This window comes from Sapajus apella, unplaced genomic scaffold (assembly GCF_009761245.1).
Source record: "Sapajus apella isolate SASKATOON/1434 unplaced genomic scaffold, GSC_monkey_1.0 scaffold69, whole genome shotgun sequence".
NCBI lineage: Eukaryota > Metazoa > Chordata > Mammalia > Primates > Cebidae > Sapajus > Sapajus apella.
This window is the reverse complement of record NW_022437009.1, coordinates 10732973-10755267: the sequence shown is the minus strand read 5'-3', so window position 1 is coordinate 10755267 and position 22295 is coordinate 10732973. Positions and strand designations below refer to the sequence as shown.

General features: G+C 49.0%; 2 protein-coding genes across 5 annotated transcripts; one reads left to right on the top strand and one right to left on the bottom strand.

Annotated features, from left to right (window-relative positions):
* Positions 1-4518: 4518 nt before the first annotated feature.
* On the bottom strand, positions 4519-22099 carry MYBPHL (myosin binding protein H like). Of its 4 annotated transcripts, none has more exons than XM_032249871.1 (9): positions 20752-22099; positions 11068-11156; positions 10392-10518; positions 9952-10091; positions 9684-9843; positions 9133-9269; positions 8018-8204; positions 6778-6820; positions 4519-4743 (listed from the first exon to the last, which is right to left on the bottom strand). In XM_032249871.1, the coding sequence occupies exons 1-8, from the start codon at positions 20894-20896 to the stop codon at positions 6810-6812; spliced, it is 996 nt and encodes a 331-aa protein (XP_032105762.1). In that variant the 5' UTR covers positions 20897-22099; the 3' UTR covers positions 4519-4743; positions 6778-6809. The 4 variants fall into 4 exon arrangements, with proteins under 4 accessions (XP_032105762.1, XP_032105760.1, XP_032105759.1 ...); XM_032249869.1 differs by having other exon boundaries at positions 4519-4618; positions 6777-6820; positions 10323-10518; positions 20752-22098; XM_032249868.1 differs by having other exon boundaries at positions 10323-10518; positions 20752-22098.
* LOC116531170 (peptidyl-prolyl cis-trans isomerase A-like) lies at positions 5870-6717 on the top strand. Its single transcript, XM_032249872.1, has one exon. It carries the CDS (start codon positions 5929-5931, stop codon positions 6421-6423), a length of 495 nt encoding a protein of 164 aa, XP_032105763.1. The 5' UTR covers positions 5870-5928; the 3' UTR covers positions 6424-6717.
* Positions 22100-22295: the final 196 nt, after the last annotated feature.

Below are 22295 nucleotides of genomic sequence, written 5' to 3'. Positions count from 1 at the left end.
CTAATTAACTCCTGTCCTTTGGGATCAGGTTATGGGCAATGTCCATGAGCGTTTACCAATGCAATGTATATATTTTTCAATAGGTCTTTGAGGAACAGGTGGTGTTTGGTTACATGAATAAGTTCTCTTGCAGTGATTTCTGAGATTTTGGTGCACCCATCACCCAAGCAGTGTACATTGCACCCAATATGTAGTCTTTTATCCCTTACCCCACCCCACCCTTTTCCCTGAGTCCCCAAAGTCCATTTTATCATTCTTATGCCTTTTTCGTCTTCATAACTAAGCTCTCACCAAAATATATTTCTTTGACATATTTTGAAATTGCTCTGCAGAGCTGTCTCTTGCGGGGAACATCTACATTCTGTAGAGAATCCCTGTTCCTTTCCAGGTCTTTTCCCTGATCCAGAAGAGAACTAGGAGTCTGACAACTTTTTAGGTCTGCTAAGAGCTCTGCAGCCTGCTACCTGGAGGCTTCACTTGCATAATAAAACCTTGGTCTCCATAACCTTTTATCTCAACCCAGACATTCCTTTCTATTGGTTCCAGGTCTTGGATAATAACTCTTTAACCAATTGCCAATCAGAAAATTGTGAGGTCTCTTAGGCTAACTGATGGCGCCATGGTAACCTCTGTGACCTGCAAGGACATTCCAGATGAGTTCCTGGAACTAGAAAGTCTGAAGTAACTGGAAAACCACAAAAAGGGGAAGAATGATCAACCACTGCTGGATTAAGACATTATTCTATTGTTTCTTATTTCCACCTCAACTGATAAGGCAATTGGACTTTGTAACCAACCTTGGTCAACCTCTTGATTCCAGACCCTACGACCCCCTCCCAGCTTGCAAAAACCTCCCCAAACTGTAACTTCTGTAACTTTCCATCACCTGCGCCAAACCTATAAAACCAACTCTTATCCCACCGCCCTCTGCTGGCTCTCTTTTTGGACTCAGCCTGCCTGCACCTGGGAGAATAAACAGCCATGTTGCTCACACAAAACCTGTTTGGTGTGAGGCTGTGGGGAGGGTCTCTTCATTCAGAGTGCCCATTTTAACAAAAACCTTTCAATCTGCCTATGACCTGGAAGCTCCTCCACCCCTGCTTCAAGTTGCCTGGCGTTTCGGACTGAATCAATGTACATCTTACATGTATTGATTGATGTCTTATGTCTCCCTGAAATGTTTGAAAGCTGTATCCCAGCCACCTTGGGCACATGTTGTCAGGATCTTCTGGGGCTGTGTCAGGGGACCTTGGTCACTTATATTTGGCTCAGAAGAAATGTCTTCAAATATTTTACAGAATTTAACTGTTTTCATTGACAACCTTAGAATTTAGGGTAGGAAGACACAGAACTTGCAAGTTTATGTGAGGAAGAGCAGAGAGAAGAGGATTGCCGCTCACTGCTACTGAAGATGGAATGCCTGTTCCTTGCAGGACTTAGGGTGCATGGAGTGTGGGAAGATCAGAGCCAGCAGGGCTTCCCTCTCTCTAGGAAAGTAGCAAAGTGGAGATCAGAGGGGAAGAAGCTGTTAACTAACTGCATTCTTTCTTCCCCTAGGAGCAGTGGGCAGTGGAGAAACTATATACTTCATTCATCTTTAAATGAGCAGAGGAGGAAGTTTGAGCAAACTGGAAGGTAATTTCTCCTAAGGAAACTCCAAATTATCATTTTGAAAGCTGTTACAGTACCAGGAAAAAAAAAAAAAGCAACGGAAATACTTTCACCTCCATTAGAAAGACAGCAAAGTTAGAAACTATAGCTTTCAGACACAAAAATTCTTCGCCCAACCAGTAATCTGGGAAACATTTGATATTTGCTTTCCTCACCTCAACCCCAAAATAATGTGTAGCAACAGGTGTTTCAGATTTTGGATAAATAATGAATTAATGAAGAAATTCTACATCTCCCAGTCACAGAGTAGGCCTGAACTCAGAAGTGCTCCTTAAGTGTCAGATGCATAAATGAGAATAAGGACTCCAGCATGCTTCTCCTTCAATGCAGAATGTGGCTGAAGGTCTTGGGCAGTGTAATTTTATTTCTTCACCATGAAGGGTGGGAATATATCATCTTTAAGGGATGGCCCTTGAGTAATCCAGGGAACAGCAGAGGCATGGGGCCATGGTCTGAGGCCAAAGGTCTGACTTATCCCTAGGGCATTGTAACTGGGGGTGTTTCACCCCTTCCTGACCTAGGTCCTGCTTCCACTGGAGGGAGGCCTCTTTGCCATCGTGTTCATGGCTGGCTGGCACTGGACTCTGGTCCCTCCCATGACATTGTCAAGCAGGGGTACCCTGAAGATGACTTGCATGATTATTTTCTCAATTTTCAAAGGGATAGTATATAATTAGTAACATTCTGATTGCATAGAAATAACTTATGATTCAAAGAATGCCTTATGGCATGGAGGCTTAATTCTTGTGAAACTCCGGTTGAGGACTGGAATGCTTTACCTCAACTGAAAATAGACCTTTGGTCTGAACACAAAGGTCCTTCACATTCTGCTCAGCCAAATCATTTCCCCAACCTCCTCAAAAAGTTTATTGCCTCCTGGAAATATTTTCATTCTTCAATGCATGATTCCAGCCCAGACCCTCTACAGTGGGGCTCACTGGATGAAAGAGATGAGAGAAGACAGAAAGTCCTGGAGTCAAACAGACCTAGTTCAAATCCTAGCTCTGCTGCTTACCAGCTGCGTGACTTGGGACAACTTACGAGCTTCTACTTCCTCATTTGTAAAATGAAGATTAAAAGAGATAAAGCACAGAGAGTTCCGCGCCTGCTGCATAGATGGCTGTTTCAGTAATCTATGAGTAACAAACCATTTCAAAATTTAGTGGCTTGCAACAACAGCCACTATTGATTTGCTCACGATTTTACAATTTGGGCAGGGCTCTGCAGGGATGACTTGTCTCTACTCTACAAGGTGTTGATTGGGCTTAACTGGGGCTGTAGGGTCCAAGGTGGCGACACGTGTCCAGGGCCATGGTGCTGGCTCTCAGCTGGGATGCTTGGTTGTCCTCCATGTGGCCTCTCATAATTCAGTAATCTAGCCTGAGATCCTTTAAATGGATGCTTTTTTTTTTTTTTTTAAGACGGAATCTCACATTGTCACCCAGGCTGTAGTGCAGGGGCGCAATCACGGCTCACTGCAATCTCCGCCCCCTGGGTTCAAGCAATTCTCCTGCCTCAGCCTCCCAAGTAGCTGGGATTACAGGCATGTGCCGTCACGCCCAGCTAATTTTTTTGTATTTTTAGTAGAGACAGGGTTTCACCATGTTGGCCCAGATGGTCTTGATCTCCTGACCTCGTGATCCGCCCACCTCGGCCTCCCAAAGTGCTGATTACAAGTGTGAGTCACCATGCCCGGCCGGGGGCTGACTTCTAAGAGGAAAAGCAGAAGCTCTGGTACCTCTTAAGGCCCAGGCCAGGGCCAGCGCCACATCACTTCTGCTACATTCTTTGGTCAAAGCAAGTCACATGATTCAAGGGAAGGGGAAATAGTCTCCAACTCTTGATGAGAGGAGCACCACGCTCATACAAAATAGGAGGAACTGTTATCATCTTCTGCAGATTCTATCACAGAACACCTTCAGCATCTTATTTGTCATCAGAACAAAAACAAAGCTAATCAAGGGAACCTCACTTTTATTCTTCCCCCAGGGCTTAATGTGACTCTGCTCCAATTTCTTTTCTTTCTTTTTTTTTTTTTTTTTTTTTTTTGGGGAGAAAGGTTCTTTTTTTTTTCCAGCAGGGGGGGGAGAGAATATAGATTCACTGCAACCTCTGCCTCCTGGGTTCAAGGGATTCTCCTGCCTCAGCCTCCCAAGTAGCTGGGATTACAGGCATCTGCCACCATGCTTGTTCATTTTTTTTGTATTTTTAATAGTGACAAGGTTTCACCATGTTGGCCAGGCTGGGTTTGAATTCTTGACCTCAAGCGATTCGCCTGCCTTGGCCTCCCAAAGTGCTGGGATTACAAGTGTGAGCCACTGCGCCCAGCCTAATTTTTGTATTTTTAGTAGAGACAGGGTTTCACCACATTGGCTGGGCTGGTCTTGAACTCCTGATCTCAAGTGATCCACCCACCTTAGCCTCCCAAAGTGCTGGGATTACAGGTGTGAGCCACAGTGCCCAGCCCTCCAATTTCTTGAGTATCATTACTGCCCTCAGGTCTTGGAGCTCTGTCTTTATCAGCTATGTGTATATTAGTGTTCTGCTGTTTGCCTCTTTGCGGTGGATGTGCATACCGTTATCCCTACTTAAATTGGAAAGCCCATAGAGGCAGAGAGTAAGTCACCTTTGGCATCTCTTTCCAGCACTTGGTACTGTGGAGAGTTGAATTCGGTTCTGTCATGGATGTCTAGGGAAATGGACAGCGTTAGAAAGCTCTATGGAAGAGAATGTGGATGTGGGAATAGATAGGGGAGCCTTAGGGCCCTGAGGTTCTTTACAGCCTGGCTAAAGGATGGCAGCTTTCCAAATGTTTCATAGAAAGTCACAAATACAGGGACACTTAGGCACTGGGGAGTCACACATTTATTTAGATGAATCCAAACCAGACATGGTGCTGAAGCTCCTGGAGGACAGAATCTCACCACGGGCGGGCTTCCTGGAGGCACTGGAAAGAGAGAGCATTTTGTAGCCATGACAGCACACGGCCAGAGCACACCAGGCTGCTGAGGGCATCCTCCTCACGGTCCCTGGCTCCTGTGCCATGAATTCACTTCATTGCTGGGCACTGGCGGTGAGAGAGGGAAAGGGGCAACTAGCTCGAATACAAATAACATTAACACAGAGAGGGAGGTGAGGGAGGGAGAGCTGTCTCTGCAAGCCGACTTGCAGAGAAGTGGGAGAGCACTTTCCTGAGAAGTTTGTACTTGTAACGCATCCCTTAGGGCTTTCATTTGCTACATACCAGTGAGAGCCTTAAATAAATGTCTTCTGGGATCAAATTCATTTTCAATTTCCATCAGCCAGCAGCTGCAAGTCAGAGGGGACACTGGGAACTTGTTCTCTCTCGTTCTGTCTCAAGCTTCTTTCTCACCTTAGCCTCAGTTTGTACACAACATACCTGCTGTGAATGACGGAAAATCTAAAGGAGCTGCCAAGTTCTAAATGATGAGCTGAGTTGCCTTTTGCCACTAATGTGCTGCTTGGGACCACACACCGAAAGGTTAAATTATAATTGACATAAATGAGAAGGAGGATTTTCTTCTCTTGGAAGGGAAGGAATCTACAAGCTTCAAAGTAAAAGACAAATGTATTAATCTGTTTTTTTACCATGCTTACGATCCTGAGGTGTTTACTCAATCGAGGAGCAGCCTCCCTGTCCTTACCCACCCCACAGGCATATAGCGCTGTGACTCCTGTGGCTTCCTTGACATCTTTTCCTACAACACCTGCCCAGCTCCCTCCCACAGAACCTCCTTATGACTAGGTGGATGCTATCACTCTTCTTCAGAGGACCATTAGGTTTAATTCCTACCATTGACTTGAGGAGTGCAGACAGAGAGAGGATATGACAAAAGCAGACTGCAGCTAGTATAAATTCTCTCCACAGGGATGATGGTATTCGCTTTTAAAAATGGTTACAACAGCTGGGCGTGGTGGCTCACACCTGTAATCCCAGGACTTTGGGAGGCCGAGGTCAGGAGTTTAAGACCAGCCTGGCCAACATGGTGAAACTCCATCACTACTAAAAACACAAAACTTAGCCAGGCATGGTGGCATGTGCCTGTAATCCCAGCTACTCGGGAGGCTGAGGCAGGAGAATCGCTTGAACCCAAGAGGTAGAGATTGCAGTGAGCCAAGATGGCACCACTGCATTCCAGCCTGGGCAACAGAGCAAGACTTCATCTCAAAAAAAAAAAAAAAAACGGTTACGGCTTTGCAGACGCCGACGCCTCCTGGAGCCTGGTAGTATCAGCCATGGTCAACCCCACTGTGTTCTTCGACATTGCTATCAACGGTGAGCCCTTGGGCTGCGTCTCCTTCGAGCTGTTTGCAGACAAGTTTCCAAAGACAGCAGAAAACTTTCGTGCTCGGAGCACTGGAGAGAAAGGATTTGGTTATAAGGGTTCTAGCTTTCACAGAATTATTCCAGGGTTTATGTATCAGGGTGGTGACTTCACACGCCATAATGGCACTGGAGGCAAGTCCATGTACGGGGAGAAATTTGATGATGAGAACTTCATCCTAAACCATACAGGTCCCAGCATCTCGTCCATGGCAAATGCTGGACCCAACACAAACGGTTCCCAGTTTTTCATCTGCACTGTCAAGACTGAGTGGTTGGATGGTAAACATGTGGTCTTTGGCAAGGTAAAAGAAGGCATGAATATTGTGGAGGCCATGGAGTGCTTTGGGTCCAGGAATGGCAAGACCAGCAAGAAGATCACCACTGCTGACTGTGGACAACACTAACAAGTTTGACTTGTGTTTTATCTTAACCACCAGACATTCCTTCTGTAGCTCAGGAGAGCGCCCTCCACCCATTTGCTCGAAGTATCCTAAAATCTGTGCTCTCCCTGCAGTTCCCTTTGGGTTCCATGTTTTCCTTGTTCCCTTCCATACCTAGCTGGATTGCAGAGTTGAGTTAAGCTTATGATTATGAAATAAAGACTAAATAACAACAACAACAAAAAATGGTTACAACAAAGTGGTCACCAGTGGATACATGACTGAAAGGCTCAGGAATGCACCCCTGTCCCTGACTCAACAAAACTAGCCATAAACATGAACTAATCCACTGAGACACCTTGCCTCTTTTTACTTACCTTTATCAGAGCGCCACATCCTCTTAGGTGTCCTCAATTAGGAACTGCAATAATTCAGATATTTCTCAGTGTTAAAATCTCAGAAATCTCTGAGAAACCTTCTTTCAGAGCATTAGAAAGGAATATTCTATTTCGGGTTTTTGGGGAGTCAATGGTGCTAATTAGGTAGTCTATACATAGAGAAGAACTGGACATGTAAGGGCTCATTCATTCTCGATTCATGCAAAAAACATTTAGAGTACCCACTGTGTGTCAGAAACTGGGCTAAACACTGCAAGGACAAAGGCGAATAAGACTCCGTCCCTGCCATCGAAGTGCTTATAATTTAACAGGGAAACATCTATAAATAGATAATTATAAAAAATATGTTAAACACAATGATAGAGGTCTGAACAAGGTGACAGGTATAGATAAGTGACTAAATACTTCAAGGAAGTAGAGAGGATCTGCAGTATTACCTCTAAACAACCAAAGGGGAAGTGGAACAAAGCCCAACAAACAGCGGCAGCTTTCCTAGGCTGAATCAGAAGATTGCATGGCATAAAGAAAACGATCTGAGTGAGGACCGAGAGACCTGGGCTCTTTCCACCAGTGCCAGGTGGTCAATTACCTGACACTGGAACTCTTGGGCAAACCAGTTCTCTCCCTATACTTTTGTTTTCTCCTTTGCAAAATGGAAATAATAACTCTTCCTATATTATTAAATTATGATGGAGAGACATGAGAGAGTAGGTAATTAAAATATTTCCTCCAGGCTGGGCGTGGTGGCTCATGCCTGTAATCCTAGCACTTTGAGAGGCCGAGACAAGCGGATCACAAGGTCAAGAGTTCGAGACCATCCTGGTCAACAAGGTGAAACCCTGTCTCTACTAAAAATACAAAAATTAGCTGGGCATGGTGGCGCACACCTGTAATCCCAGCTACTCGGGAGGCTGAGGCAGGAGAATTGCTTGAACCCAGGAGGCGGAAGTTGCGGTGAGCCGAGATCGCGCCATTGCACTCCAGCCTGGGTAACAAGAGCGAAACTTCATCTCAAAAAATAAATAAATAAAAATAATAAATAAATAAATAAAATAAAGTAAAATATCTCCTCCAATACATCCTAATGATGACAGTGATGAGAGTGTCCAGCAGGGGAACCCCTTCTCTACCTAGACTTGCATCTCTGGCCCTTGACTCTTCCACGGTGGAGAGAAGAGGCGACCGGTAGCCTAAGGCGCTAATTCTCCTCTTGCCCTTACCTTTCACATCCACCCGACAGTCCACAGATGCCTCCCCTAGGGGGTTCACTGCCTTGCAGGTATAGATGCCTCCATCAAAGGGACCAGGCTTGCGGATCTCTAGGGAGCAGATCCCCAGGTGAGTCAGGGCTCTATACTTAGGGTTGCCTTGGATATCCATCTTGTTCTTCAGCCAGATGATCTTGGGCTGGAAGACAAAGATGAGGGAAGCAGCAAGGAAGAGCAGGGGTAAGAACCAACGGTCTTTCTGTGCTCAGTCTCTGGGACTCTGTCCACGTATAGATAATGGCTTTCTAGGGGGCTCCCTGTTCCCTACATTGTGGAAAGGGGTTCCCCTTCCAGTACCTCAGCAGTCCCCCAAGCTCCTTCTCTTGGTTGAAAATAGCACCTGAAACGTCACTTTCTTCACCAATATTTCTGACTGGAAGAAAACTGCTAATTTCTGTTCCATGATCTCAGGTAGCCCCTTTATGGCTCAGAAGTACTGAGCATCGGGCTCTCCTCTTGTGAATCATTTGTATTCTACCCCCACTGCTCACTTATGAGTTGACTCTGTCACCTCTGGTTAGAGAATAGTTTCTAGAGTGGGCTATTGACATCCCTCTTCTGAGATGTTATCTCCATGTAGCCTGGCCCAGACTCAAAACCCAAAAGGTTCTTGGTACAGGTTGTTAATGGTGTTTAATCCTGTGTGCGGAGCATGATGACTAGATTGTAAACAGAGAGGTCTTGCTCAGGGTTGTGGCCAAAGGCTGAACTCTAGGCAGTTTGCATGTGCACGGCCCTGATTGGATGAGATACAGATAGGTAAGCAGAAACCACCCGGACGCTGTCATTCCCACCAGAGAAACAACTGAAGCGCATGCCTAATTGCCAGCAGGTCAGTAAGCAACATCTTCATATATTAGGAACAAACACAAAAGGAAATGTCACTCTCATCAGTCCGTCTTGGACTCCAGCTACCGCAACTCTTCCTAAATACCGTGGTGTTGAAGAGGCAGATGGTGGTGATGGTAACAGGTGTTATGTTACAATGCTCTGCAACTCAGCTTAGGTTAGGACAGGCAGGAACAGGAAGCAGTTCAGCACAGCACCCCCCCAGAACCCCCACTCACCCGGGGAGAGGCACGGACACAGCAGAAGAGCTGGGTATTATAGCCGGTGACTGTAGTGCAGTTGGCCAGAGGCTGGGTAAACTTTGGGGCTTCAGAAAAGTCTCGCTGGGCAAACCCCTTGGTCTTGTAAACAGTAGCTGAGGACACCAAGAGGGGCCAGGATGTAGCTTCTGCGACCCCAGCCCTTGTCGACACTTTATTCTTAAGTTTTTTTTGTTTTTTTTTTCCTGAGATGGAGTCTCACTCTATTGCCCAGGCTGGAGTGCAGTGGTGTGATCTCGGCTCACTGCAACCTCCGCCTCTCTAATTCAAGCAATTCTCCTGCCTCAGCCTCCTGAGGAGCTGGGATTACAGGCATGCACCACCATGCCTGGCTAATTTTTGTATTTTTAGTAGAGATGAGGTTTCACCATGTTGGCCAGGCTGGTTTTGAACTCCTGACCTCAGGTGATCCGCCGCCTCGGCCTCCCAAAGTGCTGGGATTATCGTGAGCCACTGCGCCAGGTCTATCCTTAAGTCTTCCCAGCTCACAGTCCCCATGCCCTCCTTACCTGCTTTCTGGATGTGGGCGAGGTCAGTGGTGATGGGGGCTGTTTCACTGAGTCCGCACTGGTTTTCAGCAAAGACGCGGAAGGCATAGGAGTTGCCGATGATGAGGTTGGAGACAATGCAGCTGGTGCGGTGATAGTGCTCCAGCACTGTGAACCACAGCTGCGGGGCCCCGACATGATGCCACAAATCAGCCACCCGACGTGGAGCTGGCACAGGCCTGTTCCAGCATGCCCTCTTCCACCCTCCTTCCTTCCCAGCTGGCCTCACCCCAGATTTTGTGTCAGCCTTCTGCACCGTGTATCCCAGGAGTGCTGTATTGCCCGTATCTTGGGGAGGTGTCCATTCCAGGGTAGCGTTGAAGCCCCAGACGTCCACCAGCTTAATACTCTGAGGAGGGCCTGGCCTCTCTGAAAGGGCAAAGCTATGGCAGTGGGTGCGGAACAGCCCACATGCACTGAAGTCACCTCAGGAGTGCCCCGGCCCCTTTTCCTGCTAGCTACCCCTTCTGCACCAACCCTGTGTCCCAGATACAATGTGGGGGCCTTGCCCAGCTTCCCCAGCTCTCTCAGCTGGCTCCTCTTCAGCCTGGAGAGGGAGTTCCTGAGGACCCCCCCCAAGTCCCACTCCCCCCACCGTACCAATCACCAGGATGTCAATGGTGGCCGTGGCCTCCAGCCCGCCTAGCTGGACACGGAGTTGGTAGCGACCTGAGTCAGCACGTTGGGCTTCTCGGATGAAGAGGATGGAGTCTCGCTCCCCATTCCGCACGCTCACACGGCTGGTGTCCAAGGCACAGCCATTGTGTGTCCAGGTGGCTTGAGGTTTGGGCTTGCCCTGAGGAACGAGGGTAACGCTTTGAGCAGCCCCGAGAGGCTTCTTGACTTTCCCTGCTGCTGTAAGGGTCCCGCCCACTCCAGGTTCACAGGGAGGCTTGACTTGGAGCTGCACATTCCTTGACTTAGAAGTTGGTGGACCCTTCTGGGGGCCTCCTCCTTTCAGCAACAGCCTAAGGATCTTGGGAAAGAGGGATGGCTTTGAGTCCCCCAACCTCTGAGAGCTTACGTCATGGACACCCGAGGCAGCTGGGACCGACTAAATAGCTACTCAAACTCCTAAGAATGCTCCTAGTCTCAAGCTCCCAGGCCTCTGCAGACTAAAGGGCATGGATCTGCCTCACACCGTCTCATGGGGCACACTAGTCCTACCCAAACCCACCCTCAGGAGTGCAGGGGTCATTTGGCCTCAGACTTCTGGTGGCGTGACCCCTTCTATCCAAGGGTGGGAAGATTGCCCCTCTGCTAGTAGGACTCTTAGTATCTGTTTCCAAATCCAAAGCCTGGGCTGGCCCCAGACATAGGCCGAGTGTGGGGCTGGCATGATCACCTGGAATGGGATTAGTAGGTTCACTGTGTCCCCAACCTTCCGGATGTAGGTCTGCCTCAGGGCCCGAGGTAGCCAGATCTTGGGGTGCTCTGAATGATGGAAAGAGAGAGAACAGGAGATGCATACCCAGAGAAAGTAAACCCTGCATCCAGCTGCCTGCTGTGGGTGGGTGGCCCAGGAGTCAGTCACCAAATTAAGCCCTTCTTAGAGGGAAGGGGAAGAGTGCTCCCATCATCCTGCTGGGATTTGGGGATGAGGGGTTGGCTTAAGGAACGCCCTGGGGAACGTTAAGGTCTCAGCAGAAAGAGTACTGGAGCTCAAGTCTGACACTTCTTTTAATTTGTAACTCTCAAGTAGTGACTTTCCATCATCCTGAGGCTTTCCATCCTGATGGACGCATTTTTTTTTGTTTGTTTGTTTTTTGTTTTTTGAGACGGAGTTTCACTCATGTTACCCAGGCTGGAGTGCAATGGCGCGATCTCGGCTCACCGCAACCTCCGCCTCCTGGGTTCAGGCAATTCTCCTGCCTCAGCCTCCTGAGTAGCTGGGATTACAGGCACGCGCCACCATGCCCAGCTAATTTTTTGTATTTTTAGTAGAGACGGGGTTTCACCGTGTTGACCAGGATGGTCTCGATCTCTTGACCTCGTGATCCACCCGCCTCGGCCTCCCAAAGTGCTCGGATTACAGGCTTGAGCCACCGCGCCCGGCCCTGATGGACGCATTTTTATTTTTCTGCTTGTGTATAGACCAGCCTCGTCTGCGTGGTTTGCCTTTCCACCCTTTTCTACATTTGCCCTTACCTTTCCTTTCATCACGGCCACTTTTCACGTTAATCCTGACCTCCCAGTTAGGTATGAGGCTTGGGAGAATGCTCTCCATTCTGCAGGCAGAGTCAACACCCTGGCCTGCCCAGCCGCCCACAGAGACAACACTGACATCACTGCAGAGGGAGCGCGTCAGGGTCCCTTACTCTGCATGGCCACTCTGCTCCCGGGCACCTTTGCCGTCTTATTTCAGTTTGCCGAGGATCACTCTGTACAAACAGATTCTGGGACAGACCAGGTCCACCGCCCGTTTCGCCTTGATTTCACGGGCCTGTCCCAGGGAGAAGTGGAGCTCAGTACGGGCTTCCAGGACGAAGACAGGAGATGCTGGAAAAGTGCTGAGTGTAGGCTCGGAGAATGATCAGGTGTCATTTGCTTCCTCTTGGGATGCCCCACACTGTCTTTGCTGCCAAAGCACAAATATTCCCTCTGGGTTCCCTGGGGGCCTGGCTGAGACGGACACCATTTTCTAGCCTTTTCCTGACTGCTGTCTCCCGCTTTCTCAGGCAGAGGCAGTTGCCTGGCTGATGTTATCTTCAGTGGAATGTGACAGTGCTTCAGTTCCCAACAACCCAGACTCCCTGTGACAGTTCATTCTTGGCAGTTGGAAGAACTTCACCCCTGGTACATTCCTGTGGTAAACAGCATGACTGCTTGATAGTGGATTCCAGACTCTTTGATAAGGCACACTTCTGTGAAAATACTTCCCTGAGCATTCACTGTGACATATGTATGCTCACTTACGGACTGTTTAAATATGTATATTACATAACACAAACACGTAAGTGACGCAACCGAAACAGAGGTTCTACTGTGTTCTTCCTCCAGCTCAATCGTCAGAGCGTTGTCCAGAGAACTTCACTCCCAGAATCTCCCCATGATAATCTCAAGGTCTTGATAATCTCAAGTCATGATAATCTCGAGACTTTTGCAGATGAAGATCAATAGCAATATACAACGCACAGTCCATTTTATTTCTGCAGTTTCCTTTTCTGCTGTGTGGCTGATGTTTTCGCCTGGGCTGTGCTTGTCTTAGACTGCACCTAGGAACACGTGATGAGAGGACTTGACAGGCTTGTGTGCCATCCTCTGAGCCCTGCTCAGGCCTTGACTGCCTCAGCACAGATGCAGCAGCCCCAGGGAGCTGAGTGTCCCTGCTGTGGCTGCCCCCGGTTGGGCTTTGGCGGCTTGGGAGGGGTGGGGCGTAAAGAACAGAAGCAGCGTTTGTGTGATGGGCTCCTCTCCTGTGGCCATCTTGGCAAGCAACCAAGGAGTTGAAAACAGGCGGATATGACTTAAGGGTGTTTTGAAAAAGAGGGCCGTGCTTGGAGAGGAGGGTCAAAACCTCATCTTGTTGGGCTTGGTTCCCCACTGCTGGGGGAGGAAATAACCCTTCTTACATTTGCCGGGGAGAGGGCTGCAGAGAAGGTGGCTCTGCTGTCCCTTCGTTGCCTGCCTACAGAATGTCGGCATTGGGAAGGGCCTATAAGCACCAGAAGAAGGACGCGGGGAGCAAGAGGGCTCTGAGAGAGAAGCCGGTGTTCTGGAGACCTCCCGGCTAGCAGCGACGATGTGCCTGGCACCTGAGACTCCTGCTTCCCCGTTTAGGATTGTGTGTCTGAAGGACCCATTCTCAAAGCATGACCTGTGTCCTGCCTGCCAGCGTCCACCCAGCACTGAGCACCAAATCAGGGCTCAGACAGTGGCCTGCCCCTGGAGGGAGGAGGCTTGGAGGGAAGGCAGGGCTAGACATAACCAAGGACTGCAAAGGGTTGAGGTGGGGAGAGGAGCCCAGGCCTTCACGCCTGGCAGAGGTGCCCACTGAACCCTGCCCTGCCAAGACCTCAGGTAGGGAATGGGCTCTTGTGGGTAGCCGTGAGCTGACGTATGTGTTTCCACCTAGCGTTTGTTTCTTAGAAAAACACCTTGGGGCCAGGCATGTAATCCCAGCACTTTGGGAGGTCGAGGCGGGCAGATCACTTGAGGTTGGGAGTTTGAGACCAGCCTGACCAACACAGAGAAACCCCATCTCTACTAAAAATACAAAAGTAGCTGGGCATGGTGGCACATGCCTGTAATCCCAGCTACTCGGGAGGCTGAGGCGGAGGTTGCAGTGAGCTGAGATCGCATCATCACACTCCAGCCAGGGAGACAAGAGCGAAAAAATTCCATCTCAAAAAAGAAAGAAAGAAAAGAAAAACACCTTGGAAAATGTTAGCATTCTTACACCTGAAATAAAGAGAAAAATGAAAGAAATGGGTTTGTGTGGAACATAAGCTAAGGTGGGGGAGTTAGGGGAAGAGGAGCAGACTGGCCCTTGAGATCCAGAGGGGATCCTAGCTGGGCAGAGAGAGTGAGGAAAGAGGCTGCCGGCGGGGACGGCGGCCTCTCCCTTCCTGGACGGTTCCATTGCTGGTTCTCTGCTCATCAGTGGGTTTCCTGACGAGATGATGAAACTTAAGTCTCTAGAATGAGGCCGGGCGCGGTGGCTCACGCCTGTAATCCTAGCACTTTGGGAGGCCGAGGTGGGTGGATCACCTGAGGTCAAGAGTTCAAGACCAGCCTGGCCAACATGGTGAAACCCCATCTTTAAAAAAAAAAAAGTCTCTAGAATGGACTTTGAGGATGAGTAGGTGAGACCCCTGCTCCCAGCAGGGTCCTGGCTCCCTGTGGGAGGGCAGAGGATGGGCGTGAGGCTAACAAAGCTGACTACGTGCAGAGGTGGCAGGAGAGAGTGTGGCAGCTTCAGATGCCCGGTCAGCAGGTCAGCAGCACACTCTCCAATCGCCTCCCAGCCCAACCCAGGTGCAATCTGACTCTTTGCTAAGAAAGTTAATGCCAGGGGAGGCGTCTCTTTCACACATCCGCAGTCAAGTGAGGTGTAAATTGTCCTGACCTTGGGGAGGCATAGCTTCCTCTGATGCCCTAGGTCTTTCTCCTCCTTGGATGCCAGGAGGGATGTGAACCAAAGCTTAGAGCCTTTAAGAGCCTAGGTTTTCTAAGAGCAGGTCTGTCACAGTCACAGTTTGGTTTTCTCCCTTCATAGAGTCTTAGAGAAAAGGCATCTTGAAAAGTCCTTTAAGGGCCTTTGGTTGTGACCGGCCTGCTCCCAGCATGACTTGTCTCTCAGACACACTGCTGTCTAATTCTTTCTCAAAAATTATCAGAGAAAACTACTTCAAGTCCACTGATCTTGACTTCTGATTAGAAAATTCCTCCTAATACCTACCCTGCTTTTATCCTGCTAATGTTTATGCCCGTTTTCTTATTCTATAATTGTTCATATCCTCTCATAATTCCCTTTTATGGGATCAGAGTCTTTCTCCAGTGGCTGCCTTTCTCCATCGTTTGGACCGATGTTACTAGCTATGGCCTGGAGAGCCAAGAATCAAGATGGAAGCATTGGAGGAGTGGGGAGGGTGTGTGTGTGTGTGTGTGTGTGTGTGTGTGTGTGTGTGTTTGTGACTGTGTATGTGTATAAGTATGTGTGTGTGTGTATGTATGTATGTGTGTGTGTGAATGTATGAATGTGTTTACGTGTATGTGTGTGTGAATGGTGTGTGTGTGTATGAGTGTGTCTGTGTGTATGTATGTATATGTATGTGTGTGTGTGAACGTATGAATGTGTTTACATGTATGAATGTGTGTGTGAATGGTGTATGTGTGTATGAGAGTGTGGCTGTGTGTGTGTGTGTGAGAGAGAGAGAGAGAGAGAGCCTATATGGGTGAAGGGCCACCAAAAGAGGGTGAATTCAGGAGGCTAGCTATAACTCTTAAACTATCTAGAGGTTTCCAGGAATCTAAGAAGTACCAGGATTTCTTAGAGAAACATTAGCAGATGCCGAGGATGTGGCCTTGGCCTACTCAGAAACCTGTCTGGAGGAGTGCAAAGGCAAAGGAGTGGGGCAAGAGTGTCACTTTCTTGAAGACCATGAAACTAAGGTCAGAAAAAATAAAAGGACATGGGAACAGGCAACACTTCTCTGAGGAGGCGACTCTACTCCCCCTCCCTGTCTTACAGTCGTTCCCCGAGTGCTTGATGGTTTCAGCCCTGGCTCACCGCCTCTCCAACACTGCTCCAGGCGTAACTCCTGCTGGTGTCAACACCTGTTTCCAGTCCCTATAGGACGTCTCACATCCAGCCCACCAGTCCTCCAATAACTTTGTCCTCCCCTAATTCAGCCACTGGTCCTCGTGGCCATTCTCTAAACCAAGAGCTACAATCCTTCTATGATCAGAATTATAAGCATCCCATCGTCTCATCACCACCTCTATAACAGAGATGGCTAACTGGCCACCAGAATATTCCGTAGTGTCGCTACCTCTGAGACATGGTGGCCCAGCTGCCTTGCTGGATGGCCATGAGACTAGTTCTTGCCAATGACACGTGAGTGGCAATGGTGAGAATCACCTCTGGTCCCAGGCTTTGAAGAAGTTGCATTTTTATTTTCCTCTTCTGCTAGCTATATGCAGATGATCATGGGGCCCTAAGGAATGGTGGAGCCCCAAGATGAAAGTGGCCTGGGTCCCTGAATTCCCACATGGAGGAGAACTATCTGTGCAATATAATTGTTTTTAGTTCTTACGCTAGTGAGAAATAGACATCTGTCATTCCTGAGACCTATTTGATCAAGAGCTACAATCCTTCTATGATCAGAATTACCAGTATCCCACTGTCTCATCACCACCTCTATAACAGATGGCTAACTGGTCACCAAAATGTGACATCTGTCATTCCTGACATATATTTGAAGAAACGTAACTTCTTCAAAGCCTGGGACCAGAATTGAGTCCCACCATTGCCACTCATGTGTCATTAGCAAGAACTAGTCTCATGGCCACCGTCAAGGTGTCCAGGCAGCCACGTCTCAGAGATAGCTACACTACAGAAGGGGTGACATACATTTTGGTGGCCAGTTAGCCATCTCTGTTATAGAGGTGGTGATGAGACAGTGAGATGCTTGTAATTCTGGTCATAGAAGGATTGTAGCTCTTGGTCTAGAGCATGGCCACGAGCACCAGGGGCTGAATTAAGGGAGGACAAGTATCCACTAGCATATCTAGCTAATACAATCTTTATCCCTTTAGCTCACTTCCTCTCATGCTGCAACACCAGCAATTCTTTGGCATCACTGAGGTCTGTGATCATTATCCTACCACCCTCTCACTACCTAGCATCCTTTCATGTTAGCACTTTCTTCACCACCCAACTTAGATTACACACGTTATTATACTCTCTCTCTTGCACTCACCCAAATCCCTTAATCTGTTTTGACTTCATTGCACTCTTCTGGCAATACCTAACCCTGGTGAAATAAGCTTCCCACCCTCTCAGTGCCTGTATCTGCACAGAATAACAGGACTGGGAGGAAATACAAAATTCTGTGCACTTTAACTTGAGGGCCATTAGTAGTGACCACCACCTCCACGTGGACCCTGGCAATTCTACCAGACTTCCCGAGTTCACTCGGTCTCTCATTCTCCTGGGTGACTATTGCACACCTTCCTCTTCCAAAACCTCCCTACCTTCTCCCTCATTCTCATTCCCAGTTGTTGATCTTGCTGTGTCTAAGGCCCATCTACAGTCTATTCTAACACAGCCAGCTGGAAAAATCCTTAAAATCTACACTTCGGGCTGAGCAAGGTGGCTTATGCCTGTAGTCCCGGCACTTTCGGAGGCTGAGGTGGGCAGATGGCGAGGTCAGAAGATTGAGACTATCCCGGCCAACATGGTGAAACCCCACCTCTACTAAAAATACAAAAATTAGCTGGGCGTGGTAGCACATCTCTAGTCCCAGCTGCTCAGGAGGCTGAGGCAGGATAATCACTTGAACCTGGGAGGTGGAGGTTGTAGTGAGCCGGGAGCGCGCCACTGTGCTCCAGCCTGGTGACAGAGGGAGACTCCACCTTAAAAAAAAAAATTTACACTTGGTCCTGTCAGTCCTTACTCCCCAGTCCCTGCACTGGCTGGCCGTCCGTCTCATAGACAACTACCTGCTACTTCTCGCCTTGCTACCTCTCGGACGAAAATACTGCCACTGTCTCCCTCCCTGTGCTACAGCCACAATGGCCCCAACCGGTAAGGCGCACTCTTGCCTCAGGGGCTTTGCGGTTATTCTCTCTGCGTGGAAGATTTTCCCCCAAACATCTGCATGCATTGCTCTCTCACTTCCTTTAAGTTGCTGCTCAAATATCCTTATGAGTGAGGCGCTCACTGAATATTCTATTTGAAGCAAGAGGCTTGCGTGCTTCCTCGCCACAGCACGTGCCATCTCCTCCCCTGCTCTAGTTTGGCACAGCATTTCTCACCATCTGACATATTAGCTATTTTACCTATTTATTGGCTAGCTCCCTCTGCTAGAATCTAACTTCCATGAGGGCAGTTATTTTTACTTATTTTGTTCATTTCTGTAACGTTAGCACCTAGAAGAGCACCTGGCACATCATAGGCACAACCTACATATTTGCGGAAAGGAGGAGGAGGAAAGGAAGGTCAGAAAGAATGAGGGAAGAAAGGTCACTCCTAGGCATGAGATTCAGCTCTTCATGCCTGGAAGACACAGAACAGTTCAGATTGAAAGAGACCACACAGTCAGTTGGAGCGATTATGCTGAAGTCAGGGAGAGATGGGCTGTCCCTCCTCCACCTCAGGGTCTTGGTCTCACCTTCTCCATGGGAGGGATGCAGCTTGTTCGCCAGCCTCTCCCTGTTTTGGAAGCTCTCCTCTAGCCCCTGCCAAGCTTTGTCTCCAGGACACAGTGCCTCAGTGTAGTGCTGAGGACAGACATAGAGCTGTTTACCAATGCTGGCCACCTACTCCTGCTTATTTAGCCATGTAGCAGGCTTGCCAAACGAAAAGCTCATTGTTGGCCATTTGTAGTTTGTTTTGATCTTGCAAATTAATTTCTATTTCTGATGCTTGCTCTAGTTCCCATGTTTTCACATGCCCACTGCAATACTCCCTCAGTCCAGAGCTCTCTTAAGAAAGAGGAGTTAGGAGGAAGAAAGGCTTTGGAGCTATCAGGGGGCTTAGGGGTCATCTTGTCCAGGCCATGGCACCCTGAAGGATCTTTGTAGGGGTTTGGGGCTCTGTAGACTCTCTGAACTTTTTTTGTATGTATTTTTCCCGGGGCAAGAGTCCACAGCTCTCATTAGATTTTCCCAGGGGTCCATATCCACCAAAAGGTTAAGACCCTGATTTAGTTCAACTCAATTTACAGATGAGAAAATGGGAGTGGACTGCCTTGCCTAGAGCCACAGAACAGAGCTAAGATTTGAACTCAGGACTTCTTTTTTCCAAGTAGTTAACAGATGCACATATATTTTGCAAAGTATTCAAAGGTGTTCTTACTGCTGGTGACATCTGGGATACCACTGGGTTGAGCCACTGGTGCTAGTGGCCCTGAGGCCTGCAGTGTCCAGAGCTGCCGCACACAAGGGGCTTTGGGCTGCATTTGTGGGACCGTGGCTGGGGGAGCTGGCCGCAGCCAGAGGGGAAAAGCATGGGGGAGATGAATGCCCTCCTTTAGGGTTTTAGGGAGACCAGTACAGGGAGTCAAGGCTTTAGCAGTCTTGGCTCTCATTCTCCTGCTGCCTGTCACTTATTCTCTGGGCCTTTTAAGGGAAGAAACTGGTTTTCTGCCTCAGTCACCCCAGCTTAATATAATCACACTAACGTCTGCTCCCTTCATCTTCAATAAGACAAACTTGGCCAGCTCTCTGCCCTTGACATTCAAACAGTTTCTGAAAACCCTCCTCTCCCATGCAGACAAGAAGCAGAGAGCGTCCGCTGCACAACCCTATGGAAGTAGAACTCAGCCTTCCTTCACCCCTCACTTGGAAATATTTGATCATGTATTTACATCTTAGTTTGGCCTCTTCCAAGGCACTTTGGATCATCTCAGCAATCCTTTCAACTACTCTGATAGGTAGAGGTTATTAATCACCCTTTTACAGAGTGAAGATTGAAACTGATTAGTTCAGTGCCTTGTCCAAGGTCACAGGGCTGTTAGAGGCAGCACTAGGAATTGAGCCTAGAGCTTTGCCTCCAAGCCTAGTACATCTTTTCCCCTACCTCTTCCTACCCTGGGAGTCCATGTGTTTCTTGTTTGAGATTTTTTCATCCTCCTTAAGATTCCAGGTGAGTGCCACGAAGTGGTTAGCTACAGAGGCCTCAGCCAGGGCATTTGGGGATGGGCGGCAGGAAGCCCGAGGCTGGAATGAGTGCCAATCACCTCCTCACTTGGGAACGCCTCTTTGCTGAGAGGTGCACAGAGACCATCACGAAGGGGAAATGGAATGCTTCTCCCAGGAGGGCTCCACTTCTGTGGAGCTCAGACTCTGAGGGGTCAGGCTTTCCCACGGGAGCAGTGGGGGGTTGGAGGAGGTCCTGACCCCATGGCCCAGCCAAGCTGGAGACCAAGTGTCACTGTGCTGCCCCACTCTTAGCCTCCCCGTTGCCACAGCTTTTGATTTCCCTGTTCCTGCAGACAGCCACTATCTCTCACCCTTCAGTCCCTTCCTGACTGGCCATTAGTATGTCAGATCCTCCCAGTCCCTGCGACCAAGTTTTTAAAAGGCAAAAATAGAAACAGATCATTTTTAGTCACTGTAAAGTGCCACCAACACCATCACTGACTTCTCAGCTAAAGCACAGAAACCTAGCAGAGACCTTTAAGCAACAAGTCAGACTCCATCAAGGACAGGGGACATGGCTCCCACAAATTATCCCATCCTAAGCACCAATCCCATAAAGTCTTTAGTTCTGCAAAAAACCTGAGGTGCTGTAAGGAAGGTGGCGACATCCTCCCCAACTCCCACCACCCGGCCTCCCACCCTCCCACCCGCCATGGGTCACCTTCTATAGGGGGCAGGAGCTGGGGAGTGGGGCTGCCAGCCCCCTGTCCAGGTGAAGCCTGGGGTCCTTCAGCATCCGCTGGACTGGCTTCTTTCACCTTCAGCTTGGATCCCGAAGCCACCTCCGGAGCTGTGGCTGCCTCCATGCTGGGCCTTCCCAGAGGCTGGGCTCCAGCTGAAGATTTTCACTGCTGGTGATGAGGGAGGGGCTGAGCACCTGCTCCCCAGGCTGGCCTCCCGGGTCCCAGCCACAGGGTTACGTAACTAGGCTGGCCTTCCCCAGTCAGCTACGCCCAGCAGAAGGGCTGAAGTAGGGGCCGGGGGAGAGAGGAGGATCAGAGAGCAGCCCAGAATAGCTCTAGGAGGGGGACTGAGGTGGCGCTGTTATCTTGGGAGAGAGATGACACCCCCGACAGCACCAGGGAGGGAGGGAGAGCTTGAACACAGACCATCCAAAAGGGACCTCTGATTTCTGTTGGGAGGGTTGAGTGACATCTCTGCTCCTGACCTCCAGTTCATCCCGCAGGGCATTCAGGTCCCAAAGAAGGGGCCCAGGATTAGCTGACTCACAGCAATGCCTGAACTACTCTTTCTCCCTCTGCTCCCACATTCAATGAGTTGTAAAGTCTTATCAACTCGACCTTTACAGGGCCTGTGTCATCCTCCCCCACTCCCTGGGGGCAGCTGGCACAGCACAGTGGTAGGTGGAGACTGCACTCACACTGACTGCGGGTGCCACTTGGGCTCTGTCACCAGCTAGCTGTGTGACTCACAACACATCACAGTCTCTCTTCAGTCTGTTTCCTCATCTGTAAAATGGAGATAATTATAACCATAGGGTCGTTGTGAGGATTAAAGAGGTAATCTCTGTAAAGTGCTTAGCAGAGTGTAGCCGACTAAGTGCTTGATAAATGTAAGCTATTTTTAGGTCAGGCCAGCACTTCTCCCTTTGAGAGCTGTCAATGGCTGCCTTGCCTATGAGATGAAGTACAAATAAAAGGAGAGGCAGCAGTGGTGGAGGGAGGCGAGCTCAGAGGAGCTGTGTGTGACTGCTGTACCACTCACTCACCAGCTGGGACTCTGGGCAAATCTCCGACTCAGAGCCTCAGGTCCCAGTCTATGAAACAAGGGATGATGATGTCATCATCCCTTGTGTTGAGGATGAAATAAAAAGTATAGGAAAGCGGCCAGCTCACAGCAGGTGCTAGTCACATACTACAGGTCCTACATGATTTCCAGGCTTAGCAAACCATCTTTCTACACGTGTTGTACATGCCGCTGACACTGCTGCTTTCCCATCATACTCCTTACCTTATCTCCAGAAGCCACCATCCCTTCTGCATTTTAAAATGCTGTAATTTTAGCCGGGCGCGGTGGCTCAAGCCTGTAATCCCAGCACTGTGGGAGGCCGAGGCGGGTGGATCACGAGGTCAAGAGATCGAGACCATCCTGGTCAACATGGTGAAACCCCGTCTCTACTAAAAATACAAAAAATTAGCTGGGCATGGTGGTGCGTGCCTGTAATCCCAGCGACTCAGGAGGCTG

Coding starts and splice junctions, on each gene's coding strand:
- MYBPHL (XM_032249869.1), bottom strand. CDS start 20,896: ATGGAGGCAGCCACAGCTCCGGAGGTGGCTTCGGGATCCAAGCTGAAG. Junction 11,157..20,751: donor GCTCCTGCCCCCTATAGAAG/GTGACCCATGGC, acceptor TCCATCATTCAG/AGCACCCCAAGATCTGGCTA. Junction 10,092..10,322: donor CATTGACATCCTGGTGATTG/GTACGGTGGGGG, acceptor TTGCCCTTTCAG/AGAGGCCAGGCCCTCCTCAG.
- LOC116531170 (XM_032249872.1), top strand. CDS start 5,929: ATGGTCAACCCCACTGTGTTCTTCGACATTGCTATCAACGGTGAGCCC.